Raw genomic sequence first — 23,903 nt, 5'->3', positions numbered from 1 at the left:
GGAAATTGGGCACTATTTAATATATATTTACACATAGGATAGAAAGTGTTGAAATGCAAGTTTTAACAGTAGATGTATCTGTATGTTTTAAACTTTTTATGTGTTCTGTATTTCTGTGTAGTAAGAACCTTGTGATTAGAGGAACCCCGCAAATAGGGGCACAGATGTATTAAGCTACCGAACCTCCCTGAGACAAGCTGCAGTGGGTGCATACGCAAAAAAAAAAAACAGACTGCAAATTGCATGGACAACTGAATTTTAGTGATGAATGCTTTCTTTCACAATGAAAAACTTGAGTGCGTTTTTTAAAGTTCTTTGTTTTTCAGATACAAGCCTAAATGAAATAGAAAGTTACAGTCTATCATTCTATTCTACCATTCCGATAGGTTTCTTCAGCAAACTGATTTTTACTACCTTACTGGTTTCAGATCTTCTGTCAGTCTTGCTTGGCCTGTACATTAGATTAATGATAACAGCTGTGATTCATCGCAGCAATTTAAAGTATCCAGTCTTTGTGGTGCAGTGGCATGCATCAGATTTTGTAACATGTACTACTATTTCACTGTAGCCTTCCGCTAACTGATGAGTTGGTGCTGAGGAAACATGAATAGCTAGGATGATAAGTAAATGTTCTACAGACTTCTGTAGAAGTTTACGTATAACTTCCGGGTACATGTGTTTACTTTTGTTACTTGGTTGCCCTCATCTTGTGAGTTTGCAGTGCAAGTGGTAGACAATTGTAGAAATAAGTTAAATCACTCTTTCAAGATGGGATTGTAATGTGTTAATTCAGATCATCTTCTTCTCCTTAACTTCAGATTTAATTTTATGGCACCTGTAGAAATTTCCAGACTCTGAGCTGCCTCCTCTTTTCATGACAGATTCCATGGTGGGCAGATGAGAATCATTATCATGGTGTTTGCACACAAATTTGAAAAACATTTAACAAACAAGAAGTCAGACCCTACATTTCTATAAAGCTGATGAAGCCCTCAAGAATCACTTTAAAGGTTGTAGTCTGTGCTTCAGCTGATGGAGTGTAAATGTCTGCTTATAAACCATGTATCTGTATTCACCTTGGAGTCATTAGAGAGAAATAAATAGGTGTTTTGTGTATGTGACTGCCACTATCCTAAAGCATCTCTTTACTGTAGCTAACTGCTCCCTGTTTTTTCACGAGTACAGTCCCATAGACTTCAGTTAACACCTTTGAAAATAAGACTGTTGCTATCAGAAGTTTGGAGCCATAAACTGGAGACTGATTTTGAAAATATGCCCACCTTCACTCTGGAAATCCAACAATAATATGGAATTCTCATTTTGATTGATGGAAGGTCCTCTGATATCCAGCTGTCTCTGAAGCTGGGTTCTGAGCACACTGCTTTTCTTATCCTGCTTTTTCTATTTCTGTGTCTGAAAGTTTTCCCCTTCAAAAGTACCCTAATGTTTGGTAACCCCACATTAATCTTCTGAGTTACGTGAGAGATAACTTTCTTTACATGTCAGTTTGCCCTATGTTTGCTTTCTTAAGCCAGTGTGATCTAAAAAGTACCAGAACAAGTGAGGGTTTAAATCAGCATAGTCCTGATGTTTTTTGTTAGGTATGGGGAAATAATCAAGAGTGTAGAGTAAATCTTGGTCGCTGTCAACTGTGAAGTTAGATTCTCAGACTGTCATAATAAATTAAGAAGCTGGGGGCTATGTGACAGCAGCATCAATCTCAGTCACTTGTTTCTGCAAGTCATCTTGTTGTCTGGGTCTTTTTATTTTTTTAAATACTTACTCCCTGGAGGAGGTAATCAATCACAGTAAATATTTCTCTACATAGAACACTTGGGAAAGTAAAGAATAATCAGCTTAGAGTGTGAAGTTAGTATGTATAAGTTAAATCAGTTAAATCCCATATGGATGCTCTTATTTGGTCTCATCTGGCTGTAGATATTAGCCATATCAGTTCAGCAAAGTCAGTGTTTTATTCTGCATTATTTATTATGCATCCTTAGCTGCTTTATTTAAACTTTTCATAATAGCAAGTTTTTAAGCCAGTGTGGTCCATTTTGGTGAATATCTGAAGAGAAAAACTATAACATCATCAAACGTTATAAGAGCCACACTGAGTTTAGCGCTTACTTAAAACAAGGGAGAATGTGTTTTCACCAGAGGGTGCAGGATTTCAGCATATAATAGTTGTGTTTACCAGTCAGATGTATATGATGACATTCACACTTTTCCTCATGGAATGATGTCTTTGTCTATCCTAGAAATTACATACATCCATTTAAAGCACTGAATTCATATGGATTACACAAAGACATCAGACAATGTGGAGAGTGGCGAAATCATCCAGTTTCAAATGTAGTCACTGTCATCATACTGTGCTTAGAACACAATTGATTCTTGGTAATACTGATTTATGATGAACATTATGATTTATACAGTCAAATAGTCATTGAAAAGAATAGCTGCTGCATAGTTGCTTACTGTATTAGAAAATAAAATGAAACTCTTTTCTAGTATGGATGGGTACCAGATAAAAGTCTGCTAGTGAATTTCCTGGTTAAGTAGATTCCAGGGTCTCAGCTTTCTGTAGTGCCCTGCTTTTGGTAATACTTTGCATGAATTTCTGCATCTTGACATTATCCTTTCAATTTACGTGTGCAATGTGCAGACTTAAAAGTTTGAATCAAACTACAAAACTGAAATGGAAGATTATTTTTAGTCCTTCCATTGCCTTCTGCAGACTTCAATACAGATGTTTCTCAAGTATCTCAAAATATTCCCTGTGTACACATTCCTCACTGGAATTGTATCAGAGGACAAGATGTAGTTTTGCGTAAAAGAGGGGCAGGAAGGAACATGGACAGTTGTTAGTAGCGTATTTTAATATGACTTTGTGATGACTATAGGTTATGTCTAAATAGTAATAACAACTCATTAATTAAAATATTGATTAAAAAGACATTTCACATACTTTACAAGAATGATTATTTAGAGAATTTGGGAGGTTTAGGATTAAGCAAAATTTATAATTAAAAGACGACATGGGATATGGAAAGAAATGTTTGGAAACAATTGAAATATACTTTGTTAAATGAATAAGGCCAGTGTGACACATGGTATTGTGCTGTAGGTCAGAAGCAGAAATGAGAGTCATGGTAAAGCTTTTTCAAACCATCTTAACAAAAGAACATTCTAACTAAAGAGAAATTTGCTTGGGTTAATCCCTCACTTGAATCTAGGGAGTCCCCTAACTGTGTTACTGATAGGTAACAGAGAAAATCATTAATCTAACCATTTCCATGGCTTTTATTACCAGAGCTCAGGAACAAAATGCATCATGTTGCATAGGCCTGGAAAATGTTATCAACTTGAGATGAAAATACTGTTTAGTTTTTCATGTCAGGTTGTATGTCAAGTTTGACAAAACTTCGACAAAACAGCAAAATCTTTGTAATTTTTGTGAGGGAAAAAAAACAGCCAAACGAGCAGTTTTGAGTTAACCCAAACTAGATTTTTCTGATCATGGCAGTGTCTTTAAGTAGGTGTAAAAGGAAGCAGGTGTAAGCAGTAGTTATCCTGGAAGAAGGAGAGAGAATATTACTTCACTTGAGCCTGCAGCAGTTAATGATGCTCCAGAGAAAGCCCAGGGGCAAGACAGAGTTAAGGGCATTACGATAATAGGCTGATAATTTACTCAGTTTGTCCCAGATTTTTCCTTCAGTTGATCAGGACTGCTGTTTGTTTGCATTTGTAATTAACTTCCCTCCTGTTAGTTTATGGAGGATTGTTAATCCAGCACTGCAGTTTGGTAAACCCTATACACAGCTAAACATCAGTAGGAACTGCAAGCTTATTGCTAATGGGGCTGTGGCTGTCTGAGCCTCATGCCAAGCTGGAGGCTGCTGGCATTCCCTGGACAGTGGCACTGTAGATGAAACAAAGCAGGATAAACTTCATATAAATTTGTTTTAAAGCCCTGTGTTAGAAGAACAGATAATGTATTAAAAAAGAATTGATTGTGAACTTTGTTGTATTAGGCACTGTTGTAAGGAAGCCACCATGTGTATGTGTCTGTCTAAAAAAACAAACACGAGAGGATAGAAGCTACAACTAAGACATCACATTAAGGGGCTTGGATGTTTATTTTGCAAATGCTAAAAGCTGTGAAAAGGGTTTTGGTGTCTTAAAAGGACAGAGAGTGGTGCCCAGTTGTTTAAGAAAGGAATAAACAAGTGACGTCAAGAGACTTGAACTCAGATGCAACATTCATGCAATGTCTGTGGGGCTGTTTACTTCAGCTCAGCAAATGGGCAGGCATCACATGCAGCAGAATTAAGCCCTTGCATTAAGAGAATATTTCCTATGCTACATACAGCAAAGATGACTGTTGCAGCCACATTTACACTGTGTAGTAGTGAAATTTAAGGACTTCCACTGTGTGTCACAAAATAGCAACAGAAAAAAAAGATTTGAAGTATTCTTTTTCAATGTGCACACATCTATAACTGTGTAGACAAACAAGAAGCCTAGTTGGTGGGTGTGAAGATGATAGGTGATTGTAGCCTATTAAGAAACTGGATTCTGAGGAACAGACCGTGGGCATCATTTTAGATATTGTAGCCTTCTATGTGAGAGACGAGTGGTTTTGGGGGTCAATGCTTTGATTATTTTACAGTTATTTTAGTGTTCATCACTCAGTAACATCTTTGTGATTAGCACTTTCCATTTCTCTTCTGTAAAATGTTCTTTATTTTTCAGGGAAAGGTAATTCTTTCACTCTTCTTGTTGCTTTGTTTTGTGTTTAACGTGTTCCAGTAAACATTCACTGCTGTAGGATCTTTTTCTGCAAGTGGATCTTTCATTACCAAGAGCTGTAATGAAGATTTCTGCAGCTGTGGTAATGAACTAACTACTCGATTCAAGGATGTGGTGTTCTTTTTGCTTTTCTTCACCAGATTTTTCAATTTCTGAAAGAAGGGGACAAAAAGCAGAATTCTAGCCTTATGCGCAAATAGAAAATTTGGGCCCTGCCTTTAAATTCTTGGTGAGGTCTGATTTCAGAGGTACAGATGCTGTGTACATAGATACTGGTGTCTCTTTCTTCTAATATTTCCCTTTCCATGCTCATATAAAGTTGGTCTAAGAAAGTTTAGCTTTTATTTCAATTAGCAATGATTCCTTTTTCTATGGCCCCCTCAGCTGATGCAGTGTATATCACCCTCCCTACTTTGACAGCATGTCACTACTTGTATGACCATTCCAGCAGGAGCACCTGCCTACAACCTCTAATCTGATATCACTTGCTCCACTCCTACATGCCAGATTTACTCTTTGGGCTTCCACAGGTATCTTGAAATCAGATCTTCTAAGACACCCATTCCAATAGTGCATTATGGTACTTGGAGGGAATGGAATAAAGAAGTGAGAAGAATATGTGCTAAATGTTGCTGTCATTAAGAAATGATGACTTTCTGTATTAAACATGATACACTGAGGTAATTCAGATTGTCTCTAGTTACCATATTTGTGTATTGCTATACTTCAGGACTCAAAATAGATGAGGGGAATCTGTAAGATCAAGAAAGATGCAGAAAAGGCAAGTAGGAAATGAATATTTACTGTTTCTTACAGTAATGGAATTAGGGGGAATTCAGACTACGAAGCAGCATGTTTGAAATAAAAAGAAGTATGACCTTTTTAGGTAACTCCTAATTAAACTGCAGAAATAACTGTTCCATCATATTGGGGATTAGAGAAATCAATACAGGAAAGATCCAGCAGGACAATGGACTAGCAAGTGGTTTAGGAAGGTTAATAGGTACATGACTGCTGAAAGCTGGAAGAACCTGCCAGCAGTGGTTCTGTCCCATCTCTACCGTTTTCTCCTGAGTATCATCTATAGGGCAGTGTCGAAGAGAGGATGCTGGACTAGGTGTTCTCCTGGTGTAAGAATAACTATGTAGTAAATCCAGGAATGTGATTTTTTAAATTTTTTAATTTTTTTAATGAGGCTTTCATCCTCATTTTCAGAATATAATGATTTTAAAATTACAGAATCAGGCTTTGAGATTCTCTGAGTTTCCGGTTGCTAATAATTTCTCCTATGAATACCAGATATGCTCTGTGGTGTATTGTTGCTACCATTTGAGGACAGTCTGCAGTACTGCTATCAGTAGATCATCTATTTATCACTATGTTCTGCACTGGTCCAAAAGGCATCTTAGAGAAATCTTCCAAAATTCTCAAAGATTACATTAGAGAAAAACTAGCAGGATCAGCTCCTCGGATCATAAATCAAGGTCCTGTTTTCAGAAGTCTCCAAAGAATCTTAATGCTGTAATAAGTGAATTGTACTGTGGCTCCCTAGTGTTTTGGAGATTTTGAAGATGAGACTCAGATTTCCAAGGGGATTAAGTGCTTATGAAAAAGCTGACGTGAAAGAAAAATGTCAGAAGGAAGGAAGGGAAGCTCATGGAAGGAAGTGGACGGTGGACGAACTGTTCTTGACATTGACTCTGTGTAGTGTTTTCACTTTTATATCTTCCTGCTTGTGGCTTTGGTTTCAGATACCCTTAGCAGACCTTTCTGTCTCAGTGGTATCCAAACAGGACTCAATCAGAATATCTTCTTCAGGCCAAATACTGCAGGAAGCTCTGAGCCAGATCAGAGTGAAATTCCAGTGGAGCTAGTTTGAAAAGTTCATCAGATAAATTAAATGATAAACCAAAAGCATTTGTTTGTTTAATAAATAAAACATCCATCTTTACCAACTGTAATGTTTCATACCCTTTGATACTGTTCCACAATACTGCTCTCTAGAGGATCTCATTTTACCAAGATGCAGAATACAAGTTTAATTATATGAAGGCAGTGGGCCAAAAAGCTAGAGGTCTTACGCAAATTCAGATATGCATTAATTTGCCTAATGTTTCTGATATATAGATATATCTATATATGTATGTATATATGCATCCTTTATCTCTCCTTCTCTTTTGAAAGATACTTCTCCTTTCCCAGCCTCTCCCTGAGCTGGCATTTCCCTTATTCCTTGTTGTCCTTGATGATGACTGGCCAATTTGAAGTCCAGGTCCTCATCTCCCTGAAAACATAGATTTGTCACTCTGTACTAAACTCTGTATAAGTAATTTAGCTCTTGTTTTGATTGTCACCTTAGCTATTTATTTGTACTGGTAAGGAATAGTTAAGAGCTGTGGAAACTGAGTTATTTCTAAATGCTTCCATCAGGGATTGTCTTTGGTAAACGTAACCACAGAACAGTCACTTTGGTGAATGTTACACAGAATGGCTTAAGGACATATATTAGCTTTCTCCTAGTTTTTCCTCCTCTTTTGAGGATGAGGGTTGGAGCAGCCATGTGGGATAACCATCTGAGCTCAGCTCAGGTGAGAACCTTTTTCCATCCTTTTGCGAGTTTGGATTGTGTAGGTTTGCTGCACTCTTGCTCCAGCTTCCACCCTGGGATCATCAGTAGAATTTTGAGGCTCAGTTCTCCCATAAGCAGTGAATAATGTACTCTGGGAATCAGCACACTGTTTCAGGTCATGAGGCTAACCTGGATGAAAGAACTTTTGCCAGATAAGGAGCCTAGGAAATGGATGTGAGTTTCCATATACCAGTTTAAAGGAAGGGAGACTGCACCTGCTGTCTTGTGGCTGCTGTCCTCAGGGAGGCAACCCTTGTCCTGGGTAAGATGACCAGTGGTAGGTGATTTTGTGCAGCAGATTGCCAAAGACACCTCTGTTGGCTCTAGAAAAAGAAAAATCTACTTTTTATAAAGAGTAGAGTAATAAAACAAGTTTTGCATTTGTGCTCAATAAATTTGAAAGTTTTTAAAATGGGTTTAGTCGGGGTTTACAGTAGATGTTTGAGTGAAGGGGTTTTACATCCTAAGGGACTATATCTAGTTACGTGCTGAGGCACAGGTCTCCAGCAGGTGCCACATGGAGTGGTAACAAAGCTCTTGAGGATCCACCCTCATTTTTTCAAAACAGTTAACAGTTGAGTTTGACATGGCTCCAAAACTGGACCCAGAATGGCTTTACTGAAAACCTGGCTACTTATTTGGGTGTTTATGTGGAACTTAATCTCTAGAAAAACTGGTCCAAAATTGCAGTCTCACATATGCGGCATTACTGATGTTTACATGTTCAGCTGTGTAACTTGAGCTTCATTGAAAAAGAGTTGCACAATTAAAGAAAAAAAAGCCCCTTTGGCAGCTATTTAGTTTGTGAGCTTTGAAAAAAATTCAGATAGGAATTATTCTGCCAGATCTTCCAAAGCTCAAGCTCATTGGAATCATTGGAGTTCTCTCTCCTAACTGCAGAGTTTTTCACCCCATCCTCTAAACTGGGTTCATAATAGGGTGATTATAAAATAACTTTATTGGAAAGAAAGTTTGCCAAGTAAATAATTCAGTAAATATTTTCTGGGCACCCATGCCTGATAGATTGCTTGGTGTGGTGGTTAATAAGCAATACTGCCTTTTAAGACTGCAGTAACACAAAGTGCTCCAAAAAGCCTGACCCAGGATTGAGGCCTGAGAAGAGAAAATGTTAAGCCTTCAGCACCAGGCCAAGTTTTATTGGAAGGCATGTAATATGGAGATAGGGCTGTAGCAGTTGTAGATCTCAGCTGCTCCCTTTCTTAACTCCCTCTGTTCATAGATACATGTTAAAATAATTTTGAGTCAAGTAATCGAAAACAATTGGAAGAAATTCCTCGTAGTAAAACTTTTAAAAGAGTTTAAATTGTAGTAACTTTTAGTTCAGCATATGAATCTGGGGCTTGGTGGTAAATTGAGCTCTCTGTATGGAAGTGGTAAATCACCAGCAGTTGCTATCAAGAGTAGAAAAATAATGTTTATAAATCATTGCATTTGTTTCAGATTATTCATCAGAGCTGGAAGGCAATGGCTGGAGTTACTTTGTGATACTATAAACAGAGAAGGCTGTGTACTTTGTGGTGAAATTTTGGGGTTTGTACATATACTAACTGAGACTTTTTCCTTCAATTCAAATAATTTTCCAGAGAGGAGTATCTATATTCCACTGTGCTGTTTTGAAGGAACAACATGGCACTAATAGGACAGCAAGGCCTGCTGACTCTCAGAGGAAGGGTCTCACAAAGTCGTCTTACATGGCTTTCCTTCTTATGCTGCAGTAGGAAAGGAAAGTCTTCACTTCTCTTTTTCCAGTGTGTTTCCAAACTGCTCTGATGGGTTATGAAAAGGTTCAAATCTGGAAAGAGTAAGAACTAAGCACAGGGAGGTTTTTGATACAGAAATTTGGAGGCAATAATGCTTAGTTTCCTGGTAAATAAAAAAGCAGGATTGTCTACACACTTGCCTTGTAGTTCAAGACAGGGGGAGGCTGCCTGCTTTCCCTCGGTAATTCTGTAATTACCCTGGAGCTTTATTTCTCTGTGAAAAAAGAGCTACAATTTCTGTCATATGAAGCGCAGGTAGCACATCAGCACAAACAGCAATAGCAGTCTTAGCTGAGCAAGCTGCCAGAACTAGCCAGCGCTCCTGCATTGGTTACTGGCTGAGTTTCTGCAGTATTTCAGAGATTCCTGGCCTTGCCTGCAAGAGTATTGGCAAAAGCAGCTTGGTTTTACCTTAGCGTATTGTGGAAAGTCCTGGGAGAATTGTTTTGCAGGAGCTGTGCCAGGTCTTCTGAGGTTTTGAGTGTTGTGGATCATTTAGCTTTGTTGTGCTTTTCCCACCCTCCAAAAAGAAAATGAAAGCAAAACACATACCAACTCATTTACTGACTTGTTGGCACAAACTGTGAAATAACTAACTGGTTGCAGTCTCCGTAAAGAAAGGAAAGCGTGGAATTTTCAGGTGGCAGGTCGCTTTTATCCAAAATAAAAACAGAAAATGGGTATGATATACCTTTTATTGCAAAACAGGAGAGTTACAAGGTTGAATGTGGGTCAGATATCTTTCACTGGCGGTGGATTCCCAATACTGGAGTATATGTCTCTGTTAAACACAACAGCATAAAAAGTTTTTTTATACTTTATGCCAAAGAGGGGTGATGGGGGATAGGCAGGGACCCTCAAAACAGCCAGTAGCTAATGCTGCCTTTGTGGTTTTATATATTTGCCTATTAAAATGACAATACAGACATAGAACATTTAGATTTAAGAAGCCTTCTTTTCATTAAACAACATTAAACAAACTGACAAAGTAGGGGGTTATGACTCCAGTAATTGAAACATGCTGTTCTGTTCAAGACCAGAACTCTATAAAGACTCTTTTCACCCAGTAATGCCCTTTGTGTTTGCCTGCTACCACTGCTAGAAATTACTGTAGGCCTGAAGTATGTCTTTCCAAGTGGAGTGGGAATGACAGAGTGCAACACCACACTTGGCAGATGGGGTCACAGCCTTTTTAGGACGTTAACATTCATTGTGCATTGGAAATCAATTTGCGGCTCAGAATGCATGGAGTCTTAGCTGGACTTCCCTCCCCACTGTTTTTTTATGTTAACTTTAAACCTAGGATGCAAGAAAAAGAATTAGATGGATTAATTTGGATTAACTCTGATGGGGTTTGAGTAGTTTTCATTCGCTTAATTTACGGTGTGCCTTTTCATGGATTCCTTGCTCTTCTAGAAGTATATTCCAAGTCTGTACATTACCTTGCATTTCTTTTTCCTTCTCTCTTCTAGATGTTGATGAGTGTCAGGATAACAATGGAGGATGCCAGCAGATTTGTGTAAATACTATGGGCAGCTATGAATGTCAGTGCAAAGAGGGCTTTTTTCTGAGTGATAACCAGCATACCTGCATTCATCGCTCCATTGGTAAGTTTTCAGTGTGTAAATCGTGATTTTTAGAATAGCTATGTTCAATCAGAAATGCGGAAACTGTTTGGGTTGTTTTTTAATCCCCAGAGTTCCCAAGATTGTTTCACTGGTTGGCTGGAATTGATTGATTCTTCTGCTACCCAAACCTGTAGTAGAGCCATAAATAAGATGGGGGGGGAAGACTTTAGTTTGACATAGAAATTGTACTTGGTTCAAACAGCAGGTTCTTTGGGGAGGCAGAGGCAGATTTTCAAATGGTAACTTTCTGCTTCTGAGTTTCCAAGACTTAAAATTTTCTCATCTGTTTATTGTATAATAGTTCAGCTGTCTTCTACCTTAGAGAGCATGGTATCTTCAATCAAAACAAACAGCTTGTTTTTTTCTGGAAGTTATATAGGTTATGGTTTTCTGCCAGTCATGTAACTTACTGCTTTGTTGCAGACTGATGATGGCTGATATTATATTGACAAAACATTTTTCTTTGGTTCAGTACCCTGTCTAGGGTGGATTAGAAAACTGCTTCTCTGTTGCCTATACAAGTAGCAGTGGAAATAAGGAATCCCTGCAAATCTGTGATCCTTGTCTGCTGCTGATTTTGACTAGAAAAACAGCTCTCCCTTTTCTATACATGTCAGACATGGAAGACAAGTTTGAGTGGAAAGGGAGAAAAGAAAACAGCATAGCTATAAATCTTTGCAATTAAGTGGACGCTTTTCTGTATTCATTCAGACTTCTGGTGACCCTGGCAGCAATGGGAATATATGCTAGCAAACTCATTTACCAACAGGCAATACAGAATGACAAAGGAGCAAGATGAGTCTGGTTATCAACAATGTAAGCACGCTGTAAATTTCAGCAAGCCACACAAATGGTTCTGAACTATTTTAAGTCCCAAGAATTAACCAGAAAATCCTACTTGAGCACAAGAGCATGAATTTAGTCACTCTGTTGACAAGAAAGCAAAACGTCGTAGTGTAGCATCTCAGAAATGTAAATATATTTCTGGCACTGTGTATCTGCTTACACAGAATCAGAATTCTGTGTAAGCAGAATGTAGTAATTTTAATTTTCAAAAGTGTGAATCTCCAGAATACATTCCACTCTTTAGCATGATTATTAAGTTTTAAGCAATTGAGGTATTTTGATTCAGACAAGAATATACAATTAAGCTCTATCAACCAGTGTGGTTTAAAGGTTATTATATAGTAGGTTTTTAGTCATTCTTTTCAACATAAATTGTTCAAATTTCTGTCCAGCATGAAGTAACCCTGACACAAAGTTATCCAACAGAGCAAGGAATAGTAGCTGGAGGCTTAATGAAAACCACTTGCAGAGTACTACGATACAATCATTATTTCAATTTGCACATTGTAAAAATTCCCAGGTCTAATAAAAGAGAATTTAGTTATCTGAGATGGAAACTAATAAAATAAATGAAAAATGAGACTGTAAAGGCAAAAGCTTCTTCTAAGGAATAGGTTATTTGTGGGAGAGGGTATTTTTTTATTGGAAAGAGGATTCCTAGTTTGCCAGAAAGACTGGAGGAGTAGATCTGAAGGTTGACTTCTATATGCACATAATGAATATGCATGGAAATCATATATTTGTGTTAACTTGTTTACAGAGCAAATGCCATATAGGCACAGTTATTTAATTTGAGCCAACATCAAATTATTTTAGATCTGAAAAACCCCAAGCAACCTGCCAAGTAGAACAATGATGACTGCAAAGTGTTTTATGAGCAAACAGTTTGTAGCTTTTCAAAAATAAAGTGCCAATTTACAGTAATAACAAACTGTAGTGCCATGATCCCCCACAGAAATATATTGGGTGAGTATGCTGGAGGAAGGAAATAAGGTTAATGATCTCTTTCAGTTGTCAGAGGTGACTGAACTGCAAATAGGAAATATGCATGGTGAGAAAGTAAATGGCTTTTTTAATATCTGTGTTTACTGACTTTCATCTGTCTCGCATCTAAGTGCCTCTACAGAAACTGTTGGAACACAAAAATACACAAAAGTATTTAGGCAGAATTGTGCTTAAGGCTAGAATGTGTCTATACCTCTGTTGGTAAACAAGGCTGAAGTAGGCAAAGGCACACCACACAGCCAGCACTGCAATCCAAACACAGAGATGCTGACTCACCAAAGACCTTTAGCAAGCTTCTTGACTTTGAGCATAATAAGATCCATTAATTGCAGTGGGATTACTTTTCTGTCTGAAAAATACATGTGCAGTCACATAATCTCGGTGTCCTTGACATTACCTAAAGTCTCTTCAAGGACTCAGTCTAAAACAATCAACCACAAGGTTATTCATGCACTTTCCTGCCACCTTTTCCCCTCTGTTTTCAAATGCCTTTGGAAAAGTGGAGAAGCATTGCAAGGTGCAAGTAGGATGTACTCAGAGTTGGAATGAGTTTGGGATGAAGGGAGCGGTACCAAGCCTCAGCAATGCCCTATCTGCAGGCCCAGCTCACCTGCCTCAGCCACCGGTAAGGCTGATGCTGATCACGTGTTTCAAGCTTATCAACACTTTCAAATGGTGTGGTAGTTTCAGAGATGGAAAAGAGCATTCCATATTCTCTTGGGGGTTGAGCAGAGGAAGGAATATCTCCCTTTTTGCACTAACCAGCCACGAGAAGGGTGTTTTCTCATATGAGATACCCTCCTGAAAATTGTTGGCTGCTTTGTGAATTTCCTCAGCTTTGAGAGATGCACTGTGCCTGTGCCAGTGTTTCAGGGGTGTATTGTACTATCGTGCTCCTACCCACAAGCTGTAGTAAAAGCCACACCAGAGTTCATGGTAGGGGCTTTTAATGTCATCTTTGTGTCCCAAATGATATTTGCTTGCCATCTAGAATTGTTCTTGTTGTTTCCTGTGGACAAGAAAATTAATGATCCCCAAAGAGATACAAATTTTATACCCATGGAAGGCCAGGCTGACACTAAACTCAGGGCAAACCCTGGTTTCCCAGTATTTGCTTAATTTCACTGTCTTCATTATAGGCCTGTTGATTTCTTATGTGTAGTCTCAGTATCTTTTTGGGAAGATACTATGCCAAGTACAACTTACCTCATTTATTTTTGCATAAAACTTAATTTCCCTTCATTGAGTCAGATTTTGAACTGGTTTACTCATAGTAATGATGGCAGCAACAGGGAGAAAGAACGGAAGGGAGGATGGATTGTAAAAAATAGGGAGAACGTAACAGTTGTTTATCTTAATACACCTTAATTGCAATAGTAGGTGTGAACATGGTGAATTATACCAGACACATTTGTATTTGTTTCCTCATGGCTTAAAAAGAAACCAGAATAAAGCAGCTGTTACTGTATCATCTCCAGCTCCAGAGGGAGCATGTGTTTAATAAATGTGGAGATTAGTGTGGTACATTACAGCTGTGACTGAGTCAGGTGACTGGGTTACAGCATTTTTTCCCTTAATTTGATGATAAGCCAAAAGCCCCGATTCAGCAAAGCCTCTGGGCACATCCTTAAAGTCCTAGTGATAGCAAAGTTGGTAAAAAATGTGAATTGGGCATAAAAAGCTCAAAATAGACAGAATTCAGCTGTATACCTGCATCTCCGCTGAAGTTCAGAGTGATCAGAATAAAAGCTATGGTATGCCCCATTTGCATTACAAATATAAAAGGTACTGTGATCAGGAGTCTTGGCTACAGACCCCTTCACCAAAATTCTCAGCTGAAGCATTACGGAAAGCTCTTGCTGTCCCACCTCCAGAGGGCAAGTCTGTTAAAACACAAAGGTTGTTTGCTTACAAGCAAGATACTTCAGTTCTGTGGCTAGGAAGACTTCGTCATTTTAAATTCCATCCCCTGAATGTCTACCTAAAACATAGTTATATTAATGGTTTTATATCTGCTAATCATTTGCAGTGTCAATGTTTTTATTGAGTTAATGCCAAGTAAACTAAAAAGGCGGGTGCAGTTACGAGTGGTAGTTGTAAGTGGAACAAGAGGAGAAGTACCAGGCTATAGAAGACTGGCAATGACAATGGTGTTGTCAAATGATGGAAAAGCTTTTTACACAGTTGTCACTATCATTTTCAAGCCTGTTAAAAAAAACATTTGGCAAGGCTTTTTCACTTCCCCCTATCCCATTAGCCTTATGTTCTTAGCAGAATTAAGAAGTTTGACATAAAGTCAAGCTACCACAACTTAGCAGATTACTGTGCTACAGTCTCAGAACCAGCTTGTCTCTTTCTGCACTAGGAGTGTAACAGTTTACTCCCCGGGGAAGGTGAAATGCTTAGCCAAGTTGTCTTGTGTTTGTCATGGGTAAGTGGTATTACAGAATGGCTTACCAGGCTTGTGCTGATGCATAGTAACTTGTTAAACTTGATTATATTTTAAAATCCTTGTTAATTCTGTAGTAGTAGCATTGGACGCCTTTGGTGAACTGACAAACTATCAAATTTCTTCTTGTTCTGAGGATTATAATCCCACCTTTGTTCAATTTTTTCATTCCTACTTTCCATGATTTACTTTTATTCCTTACCTGTTTTCTTAGTTCAGTGCAATTTTATAGTGATAGAATAATGTATTAGGAATCCTTGGGAGGAAGTACAACCCCCAGTCAGTGCAGGTGTTGTGGTTTAAAACCAGGCAGAGGGCTCGTTCACTCACTCCCCCCTCTTCTTGCCCTCCCCCTACTCCCGGAGGGACGGAGAGGAGAATCGAAACTAATGCAACTCCCACAGGTTGAGATAAAAACAGTTTAGTAACTAAGGTATAACACAGATCACTACTGCTACCACCAATAACAACGATGAAGGAAATAACAAGGGAAGAGAATAGATCACTTCACCACCAGCCGACCAATAACTCGCCCCCCCAGCCCAACCAAGCTCTGACCGATACCTCCTCCAACCCTGCAGTCCCAGCCTTTCTGGGTAACTCTCAGTTACATCCTGGGCATGACGTGCTGTGGTATGGAATACTTCTTTGGTCAGTTCAGGTCAGGTGTCCTGTCTCTGCTTCCTCCCGGCTTTCCCTCCTCCCTGGCAGAGCATGAAGCTCACAAAGTCCTTGGTCAGGGTAAACATCACTTAGCAACAACCAAAAACATCAGTATCACCAGCACTGTTCCCAGGCTGGAAGTCAAAACACAACACTGCACCAGCTACCACGAAGGAGAAAAATGACTGCTACTGCTGAACCCAGGACAGCAGGAAAGGTTACAGGTTGGAATTCTGAACTTTATTCCCACTTCTGGTACTGATGCCTTGTGGGACTACGGGCAAGAAGGTGACTGTGACTCAGAATTTCTGCAAAGCACTATAGAGGACAGAGGTGCTTTTTCTACAGAAAGCACAATAATCTATTCATATTTAGATTAATGTGGAAGGGTTTACTTTAGATAATTAAGTGTTGCCAGCACTGTGCCAGACTTTATGAAGTAAAAGGTTTCTCATCTCAACTATGAAAGCTCTTTCATGGTGATGTAACCGGCTAAATTACTCCATTACTTGACTATACTTTGCCATAGCTATCCCGAGTACAGGCATCCCATTCACTGGAGCAGAACAGTCCTATTTGTCTTTTTGAATTGGAATCCTAATACAATTGTAAAGTAGAGGAATATACGTAAAGCAAGTTTTAAGGAAATTAGTTAATGTGCTTTTAGATAACATAGTACAAAAACCTTTCAGGCAGCATTAAGTTTTACCTAGACAAAATATACTATGAACTTGGAAGCTTTTTCCTAAAACTGCACGCAGTATGACCTAAGTGTAATAGAAAGTTGTCTGTTTATACATTCCCATGATACATTTTGAATAAATAGCTCAATTGATTCTCTTTCACAGAATATAGGATACCCAGTGTATCCAGGAAAAGGGGCTTAATAAACCATTTTAAATATTGTGCCCTTTTAGAAGTGTGTAACCTTTTAAAGCTGTGTATAACCCATCAGAACTGGTTTCTGGGATTCTTATTTGCTCCAGCAGCCTGTGTGAAGGGCAACTTACATAAGCTTTCTCTATTCCTCTCAAATGGAGGGAGTTTGTAATTTGTCTGAAGGGAAAACACAACAGGTGAAAGCACATGGTATGAGTAAAATAAAAAGAAAAATCTGTTAGGCCTCATCTCCCTTCTCTTATGTATCCTGGGTGTATCGTGATTAGGACTAGTAAAGTTACACTGGTGTGGAACTAGTTTAATCTGACTCAAGTTCAGCTGTGAGGGAAAGCAGTAACTATATAATATTAAAGTTTAAGAGTAGATGTGGCAGTCCGTTGTCTGATAGAATCATGGAACAGCCTGGCTTGGAAGAGACCTTGACAGATCATGTGGTCCAACCTTCTGTGGGAAAGGGAGCCTAGATGAGACTATCAAGTGCCCTGTCTAGTTGTATCTTGAAAACCATCCATGATGGGGACTTTACTATGTCCCTGGGGAGGTTGTTCCAGTGACTTTCTTTCTATGTCAAGAAAACACCTCTCAGTGCAACCTGTATCCATTGCCCTTGTTCTTCTCTGTGTAGCTTCTGTGAAAGCCTCCATCCTTTTTGTAGCTGCTCTTTGCTATCCAAATAAAACTCAGTCTATCCAAATAAAACTGCAAAAGCAGAGTTTTAAGTATCAAAATAGTCAGTATTTTTTGTTACTGTGTTTTTTTCCCCTCAGCTTTTCACATTAAGGCCTTGGGTGAATGTCTTAAATGGTGACCATTAGAATTGGAGGCAAAAGCATGTCACTTTTGGCTTATAAAAATGTTAAACACATCTGAAACCTGAGGCTGCAATCTGCCTTTTATAGATAAGAGGAAAATTAAGGTGTAAATAGTACAATATTTTCTAAAACTCCTGTGACTGTGTTTGAACTGCAGGACAGATTCACTCCATTAGAGCAGCTTCAGTCCTGGCAGAAACCAGGATGTGAGGAAATTATATAGGATATGAAATCAAGATAAATTTTCAGGATATCCCAAGTTGTAGAGTTGAATACAGCCAGGTAAAGTTGATTGCAGGCCCTTGATGAGTTCCCAGGGACCAATTCAAACCCGTGTCAAAATTAGACTCAACAAACTATAATGATGTCTCTACATATTCAACCTTAGTTTTATAGCTCTTCTGAAGGAAAAAATCTTGTGCTTCAGAATTTTCTGTGTCTTTGAATGAGGTTTAATCCAGAAAGAATTGTAGAGCAATCAATACCTTCTGCTGCTTTGCTTCAGCTGAGATTGAATGCTGCAGTAAACCAACTGCTTAGCAGGATACTATGGTAGTGAGTTCATTGAAACTCAAAGGAGAAATCTCCCAAACCTCAGAAACAATAGCAGGTTGCCAGATTTTGCCAAAATCTGGGATTGTATTCCAAGACTGTTGTGGAGAAGCTGTCCTGTAACAGGTCCCAGATTTATGTGTAGTGATCAGAACAGACGTCTTTTTAAAAGGAAAAAGAAAATTATACTAAAAATTTAAACCCCAGAAAACATCAACTGGTAAATAATCTGGAAGTCACATGTGTAGCTTGCATATAGAGCTTGAACAGTAGTAAAAGCAGATGCACAGCTGAACATGACTAACTACATGGTAAACTAGGACATGCAGATTATTCCTCAGTGAGCCAGAAACTGAAATAGTTAATGGCATGGTAGTTGTTTCTGCATGGCTCCATTGCCAATGCCTTTTGGTATGAAAAGGATGAAACAAAAGGGGGAAAAGAAGTGTGTACGAAATAATGAAGCTGGAGATGCAAAGAAGTGTGTCTTGGAAAGAGCAGCTGTTTGAAACACCCTGCAGCAGCATGACAGCCAGCCAGCTTGCCAGGGGGAGCAGGGAATTTGTAAGTCAGATCAAAAATCTCTCCACACCTGTGTGACAGGAAGTGCAATGAACAGTCTGTAGCCCAGCAACTGACTGACGGGCAGTGCTGACAAGATGGGAAAGTTATACGCACGAATGGGAAAACACACTGGAAAGTAGTACATTGAGAAAAAAAAAGTTAAAGAGAGAAAATATGCAAAGGGGGCTTTCACACTCAATCATTCAATAACATTGGAAGTGAACCAATGTTCTGTTCATACTGTCTGCCCTGGATATAGCAGGATTATACTAAATAAAAGAACTGACATGTTTTTTTTAAAGGCCTCTAGCATCCAGTTGACTGAAACATCAGGTGAGAAAGATCTGGGAAGAATATTAAGCCAGACTGTACTGGAAAAAAGCTTGCATTCACACATGCACACAACAAATGGTCTGTGTTTTAGGTATACCATACGTCATATCTGTCATGATGTGTCTCTCTCATGCCATCAAGAATACAATGCTGAATTCAGGGACTGCTCTGAATACTGTGTGAAGATACCCAGCATCTTTCATACCTACTGTAGTCACTGTGGGTCTCTCCGTGTATGTCTCATATTTTTCTTTATGCAAAGAAATCGACCACAGCCCATGTTTCAGGCACTGTTCCTCTTTCCTGCTATTCATGACAAATCAGAGATGTGGTCCAGCAGGAGCTCTCTAGGGGCTGGTACCGCAATGTGTTTTTGGCTAGAAACCAGTAGGAATTCAAGATAAGAATGCCAAATACCTGTTTAGATATACTGTTACCCTCCAGTGTATATGGTATGCATATTATGCGTATAGTGAGTTCTGTTAATTATTCAATTCCATGTAATTATGTTTGAGGTTGCTTTGAGCTCTTCTGAAATAATTTAGGAGTTAATGGAAATAAGAAGATGCTTGTATTCAATAGCGGTGTATGTTTTCAAGTGTAAGACTACTTGCACACTCTGTTAAGCTTTATATCTTAGAAATACCTGAGTTGTAAAAATGTTGCGATTTTTACTATTCTTGATGGTATTTTAATAATTTTTCGCTTGAGCACCAGTCAAGAATGGGGCCAGATTTCAAGAGACCTCGTACAAACTGGGAAAATTTACAGCTTAAGTAAACAAAGCAGACATGGGGCAGAGGACAGCACAAAACACATAGTCACTGTGAATTCTTTCCTGGCAGAAACACTGTAGTAGCACCATGAGATATTTTTAAGAGGGGGCACAAAGGAAGAAGGGAATGAGACAAGGGTATGTCACATAAACAGAAAGTAAGAGAAGGAGGGAGAGAGACAGCCAGCCGGGTGGGAATGAGATGAAGTGGAGGACAATAGACCAAAGAAGAAAAGAAGCCTGCGAAACAGCACAAGGCAAAATCTGTACTTTTTCTGTCTTTTTAATTCCGAGACTTGCTGATGCCATTTCTTTTCAGTATCTTCTCCCTTATAGTTTTCTTTCCCTTTAACTAAGTCCTCTCCTGTATAAACCACAGTACAATCATAGTATAATCAAACTGCAGCAGCATCTTTGAAAACTGATGGTTTTCTGTGTGGAATGGGTCATGTGCTGAGATTTCAAACCCAACCTGCAATCATGCACAGGTCATCAGGATGATATCCCTGCAAGGGTCCAGCTCCTTTGCTGCTCCCAGTAGTCAGGAAATGCAGAAACAGAGGCATTAACGGAGAGACAAGCATTGTGTGCAGTTTGGAGATACTATCTGAACTGTGTTCACCATTGATAAAATCATTGAGCTTGTGCAGTGAATCAGTTTACCTGCCTTTAGTGCATGATGCGTAGTATAATTGAGCATTTTCAGAAGGCTTTGCCTGACTTACCAGTGCTGAGAAGCTGCAAATTTTTTTCTTCTATTCCAACATAAAGCATTCATTCACCTTTGAGTAAAAGCAACAGCACTTTTGTCTCTCTTTGATATGGAGCACCTCCCCTAAAAGTTCTTCTCTGTGTTTATAGCTGACTAAATCACTCCAAATGCAATGTAAGTCAATAGTATCCAGTACAGTGTGCTGCAAGCATTGGTGATTTACCAGAGTTGGCAGGTTTTCTTTCTATAGTTAACATGGGCTGAGGATAATATAATAGCTGCTATCTTCAATCCATATCAAACTGCAGAGTAGTAGACAGGCCAAAACCGTACTCAAATATTATTTTTTTGACAGAAATTCACATGATCGTTGTTGGCATTTAAGTATTTAGTGTAATCAGAATTGGTTATTTAAACTGACGTTTGTTTGGAATACCGCAAATGCCAAGATGGGGAAGCAGCAATGTGAATTTTTCTTATGTCATGCATTTCTTGTTCTGCCTGCTTCAGAAATGAACTTCTAGTTATTTGCTTTTCTAATCACTAAGTCACTAGAGGATGTTGCAGGAGTCTACAAAAACTACCTCAGGACTCTGAACCCCCTCTGAGATAGAAGCTATTATGCCATGTGCTGTAAGTTACACGTACGGAAGGCAGAAAAGTAAAATAATTTTCCTAGAGATACACAGAAAGGATGTAGAAATGCCAGGATCCTTCCAGAAAAGCTGTTAAGCATTTGACAGAGCATGCAGTTTAATTGATACAGTGTGGATTTCACCAAATTTGTTTTGTAAAACTATTTGTTTTTGTGTGTGCTCCTACTAGGAACAGAATGCAGATACCCTGAGCCCCATTCTTTTGGTCTGTTATTTAATTCCCTTCTTTCATCCGTGGTGCATTTTAACATCAGTGATTGATGAATTACATGTACATGTTCAGAGATAAAAGTGTAGCAGAGGGAGCTGGGTGGGTAACAGTGCATTTTGCAAATCCTGTCCTCTCCCGCCTTTCCTCCCTACACTTTTCATTCTGTTTGTTCTCTGTTGGCTTGCTGTTGTAAATAGAACAATTTCAGATGGTGTCAGGCAGCTTGACTTCTTACAGAAATTCACGATGCCTGATGACTTTGCACCATGTCCTTGTACTGGGAAATTGATGCTGGGAATTTGTAGGTTCTGAAAAGTGAGGCGGAAACAGCTACCTGAACAGGTCAACCACACGTTGTCAGTGTTATTTTTGAAGAAGTATATTCTTCCACTAAACCAAATTTTGTTCTCTGAAGTACCTGCTTTTCTTGGAAGAATAATAATAATACTTACATAAAGAAAAAAGACCTTACAGAAAAAAAAACAAAACAAAACAAAAACAAACCCAAAATCAAACAATAAAACCAAACATTAAAACTTTGAAACATCTAGACCTAGAGGTATTTTCCGTGACAGTCTATGGTAATGGTGGCTAGGCAGCCTTGTCTGTCTCCATAAGCATGAGTATCCATGAAGCCCACTTATTCAGAGGAGAGATTGGATGCTTACTGCAAGAAACAGCTCAAACACGAAGCCTCATTTGGCAGATGAAGGAGCATATTCCTGGTAGCATTCCTGAGTTGCCTCTTTCCTTTTAAAGGTGAAATATTTCAGTGATGTTGGGGAGCTTTCCAGGAATTGGGCAAACCAAACTAAAAAAGGGTCCTGCTAGCTCTGCAAAGGGCAGCATACAAGCTGGGCTTGAGGTGAGACTGGCCTACCCTGCCATTATGAACAACTGCCATGTCTGTGTGCTCTTCCACAGTACTGTGTTTCTTTTCCTCCTCTCTCCAAAATGCTTTCAGACTCCCCTCTAAGCTTTCCAGGAAAAGCTATCATTTGGCTTAAGTACCTCCTTAATGGACAGTTAATTACTCTGCTCTAATTAGAGTCTGAAAACCATATCATTAAAAAAAAGCCTGTAATAAGCCATTTTAAACCAGGATTTGGTGAGCAACACTTTCCTAGCCTAATCTAAACTCTCTTGAATCCTGAATGGTAGTCTTACGTGGAGATTTATTTTGAGAAGGCTTTTTCTGTAGATCTCAACATGACTTTTTAGCATGTGGCATTAGTTGAAAATACCTTGTCCTGTTCAATCTTCCAAGCATTCACAGAAAGAGATAGTGAGCTGTCATTCCCATGCTATCTCTTAGAGAAACTGATCACTTATCAGCCAAATGAACTCTGAATTAATCTGGAGGATTACTTGTCAGGAGCTCACTGAAATGCTTCATGAAACAGCCCTGTGCTAGAGCAAAACACCAGAAAAACAATAAACTGAAGCATATGGGTGGTAATTTTCAGTAGTTAGATCCTTTAAAAGTACAGCCTTGGTGGGAGCAGAGAGGTCTCTTTGAATTTTTATCTTGCTATTGGTTTCATGTGAGGGGGACATTAGGTGGCTAAAGGAATTTTCTTGTTGTCTAGACTGTGGATATGTTATTCCGAGCTCTGAGGCTTTCAAGACCTAGTGTAAATAATGCCACTTCTGAGTGTTCATCAAATTCACTTTTTGCTATTAGCTATCAAGTGCCCAGACCCAGAATGTAAATATATCTCCAAGCTCTCAAAGTTTATTTATGTGTCATTTGGTTAAATATTTTATGGGGTTGTTTTCTTTCATTGTTTCTTCTAAACACACCTGTAAAGGCCTCATTTTCTCTTAGTGTTTATTATGACTCACTTCATGGAGATACTTCTGTGCTGAGCTATACTAAGCTGAGCTGTCTCAAAAGCAGCATTGTGGCCAGAAGTGTGGCTGTTTTGAATGACATCTGATTTTTCCTGTTCCCTATTTATTCTCTCAGATTTACAGAGTCTATTTATAGGCAGAAACAGGATTTCCTTGCTTTCCAGTACCCCATAGCAGGGGAAACACTTCCATTTTTTTCTGCTTACCTTGACCACCACCAAGTACTGCCCAAAATAAAATCTGTATTCAGTGTTTAGCTGATGCTTTTCATCAAAGTGTAGAAACCAAATAGAGCTGCTTCTCAAGAAGAACTCCTTCTTTCCATGTCCAGCTTTGCGCAGTAATATTGACTGCACTCTGCTTGCTACCTCAAAGTCTTGCTGACCTCTTGCAAACAGCTCATGGCTGCCAAAGGATTTTCTTCACCTTTCTGAAATGGTTACAGCTGAGGATGGCTACAAATCAGATATGCTGCTAGCAGGTGTCATGCTTATTTCCATGTGCAGCTCTGCCAGTGTATTTTCATCTTTAGTCATCCTATCCTTCCACCTCCTTGCTCTTTTATGCCATGTATACACCAGTTGCATGTATACATGGCAACTAGGTTGAAATAATACAGCTTTGTTAGATCAGGAAGTCTGTAGAGGCTAAAGACTACTCCAGTCTCAGCTGTAGTGTTCTCTCTGAATTGGAGATGAGAGCAAACCAGTTCAGAAGT

The 23,903-nt window shown here is 38.9% G+C and overlaps 1 protein-coding gene across 5 annotated transcripts in view; it reads left to right on the top strand.

Moving 5' to 3' along the window:
- SCUBE1 (signal peptide, CUB domain and EGF like domain containing 1) overlaps positions 1–23,903 on the top strand; it is a 209,482-nt gene that overhangs the window by 44,477 nt on the left and 141,102 nt on the right. For all 5 annotated transcript variants that reach the window (XM_062634872.1, XM_062634870.1, XM_062634869.1 and 2 more), the window contains one exon: positions 10,698–10,832. In XM_062634872.1, the coding sequence (XP_062490856.1) occupies positions 10,698–10,832 (135 nt within the window). The remainder of the gene's footprint in view (positions 1–10,697; positions 10,833–23,903) is intronic.

Source organism: Pezoporus occidentalis, unplaced genomic scaffold, assembly GCF_034315485.1.
Source record: "Pezoporus occidentalis ecotype Australia unplaced genomic scaffold, CSIRO_AGI_Poc_V1 ctg44, whole genome shotgun sequence".
In the NCBI taxonomy this organism is placed as follows: Eukaryota; Metazoa; Chordata; class Aves; order Psittaciformes; family Psittacidae; genus Pezoporus; species Pezoporus occidentalis.
Note: the sequence above shows the minus strand (reverse complement) of the source record. Positions and strands in the feature narration are given on the sequence as shown.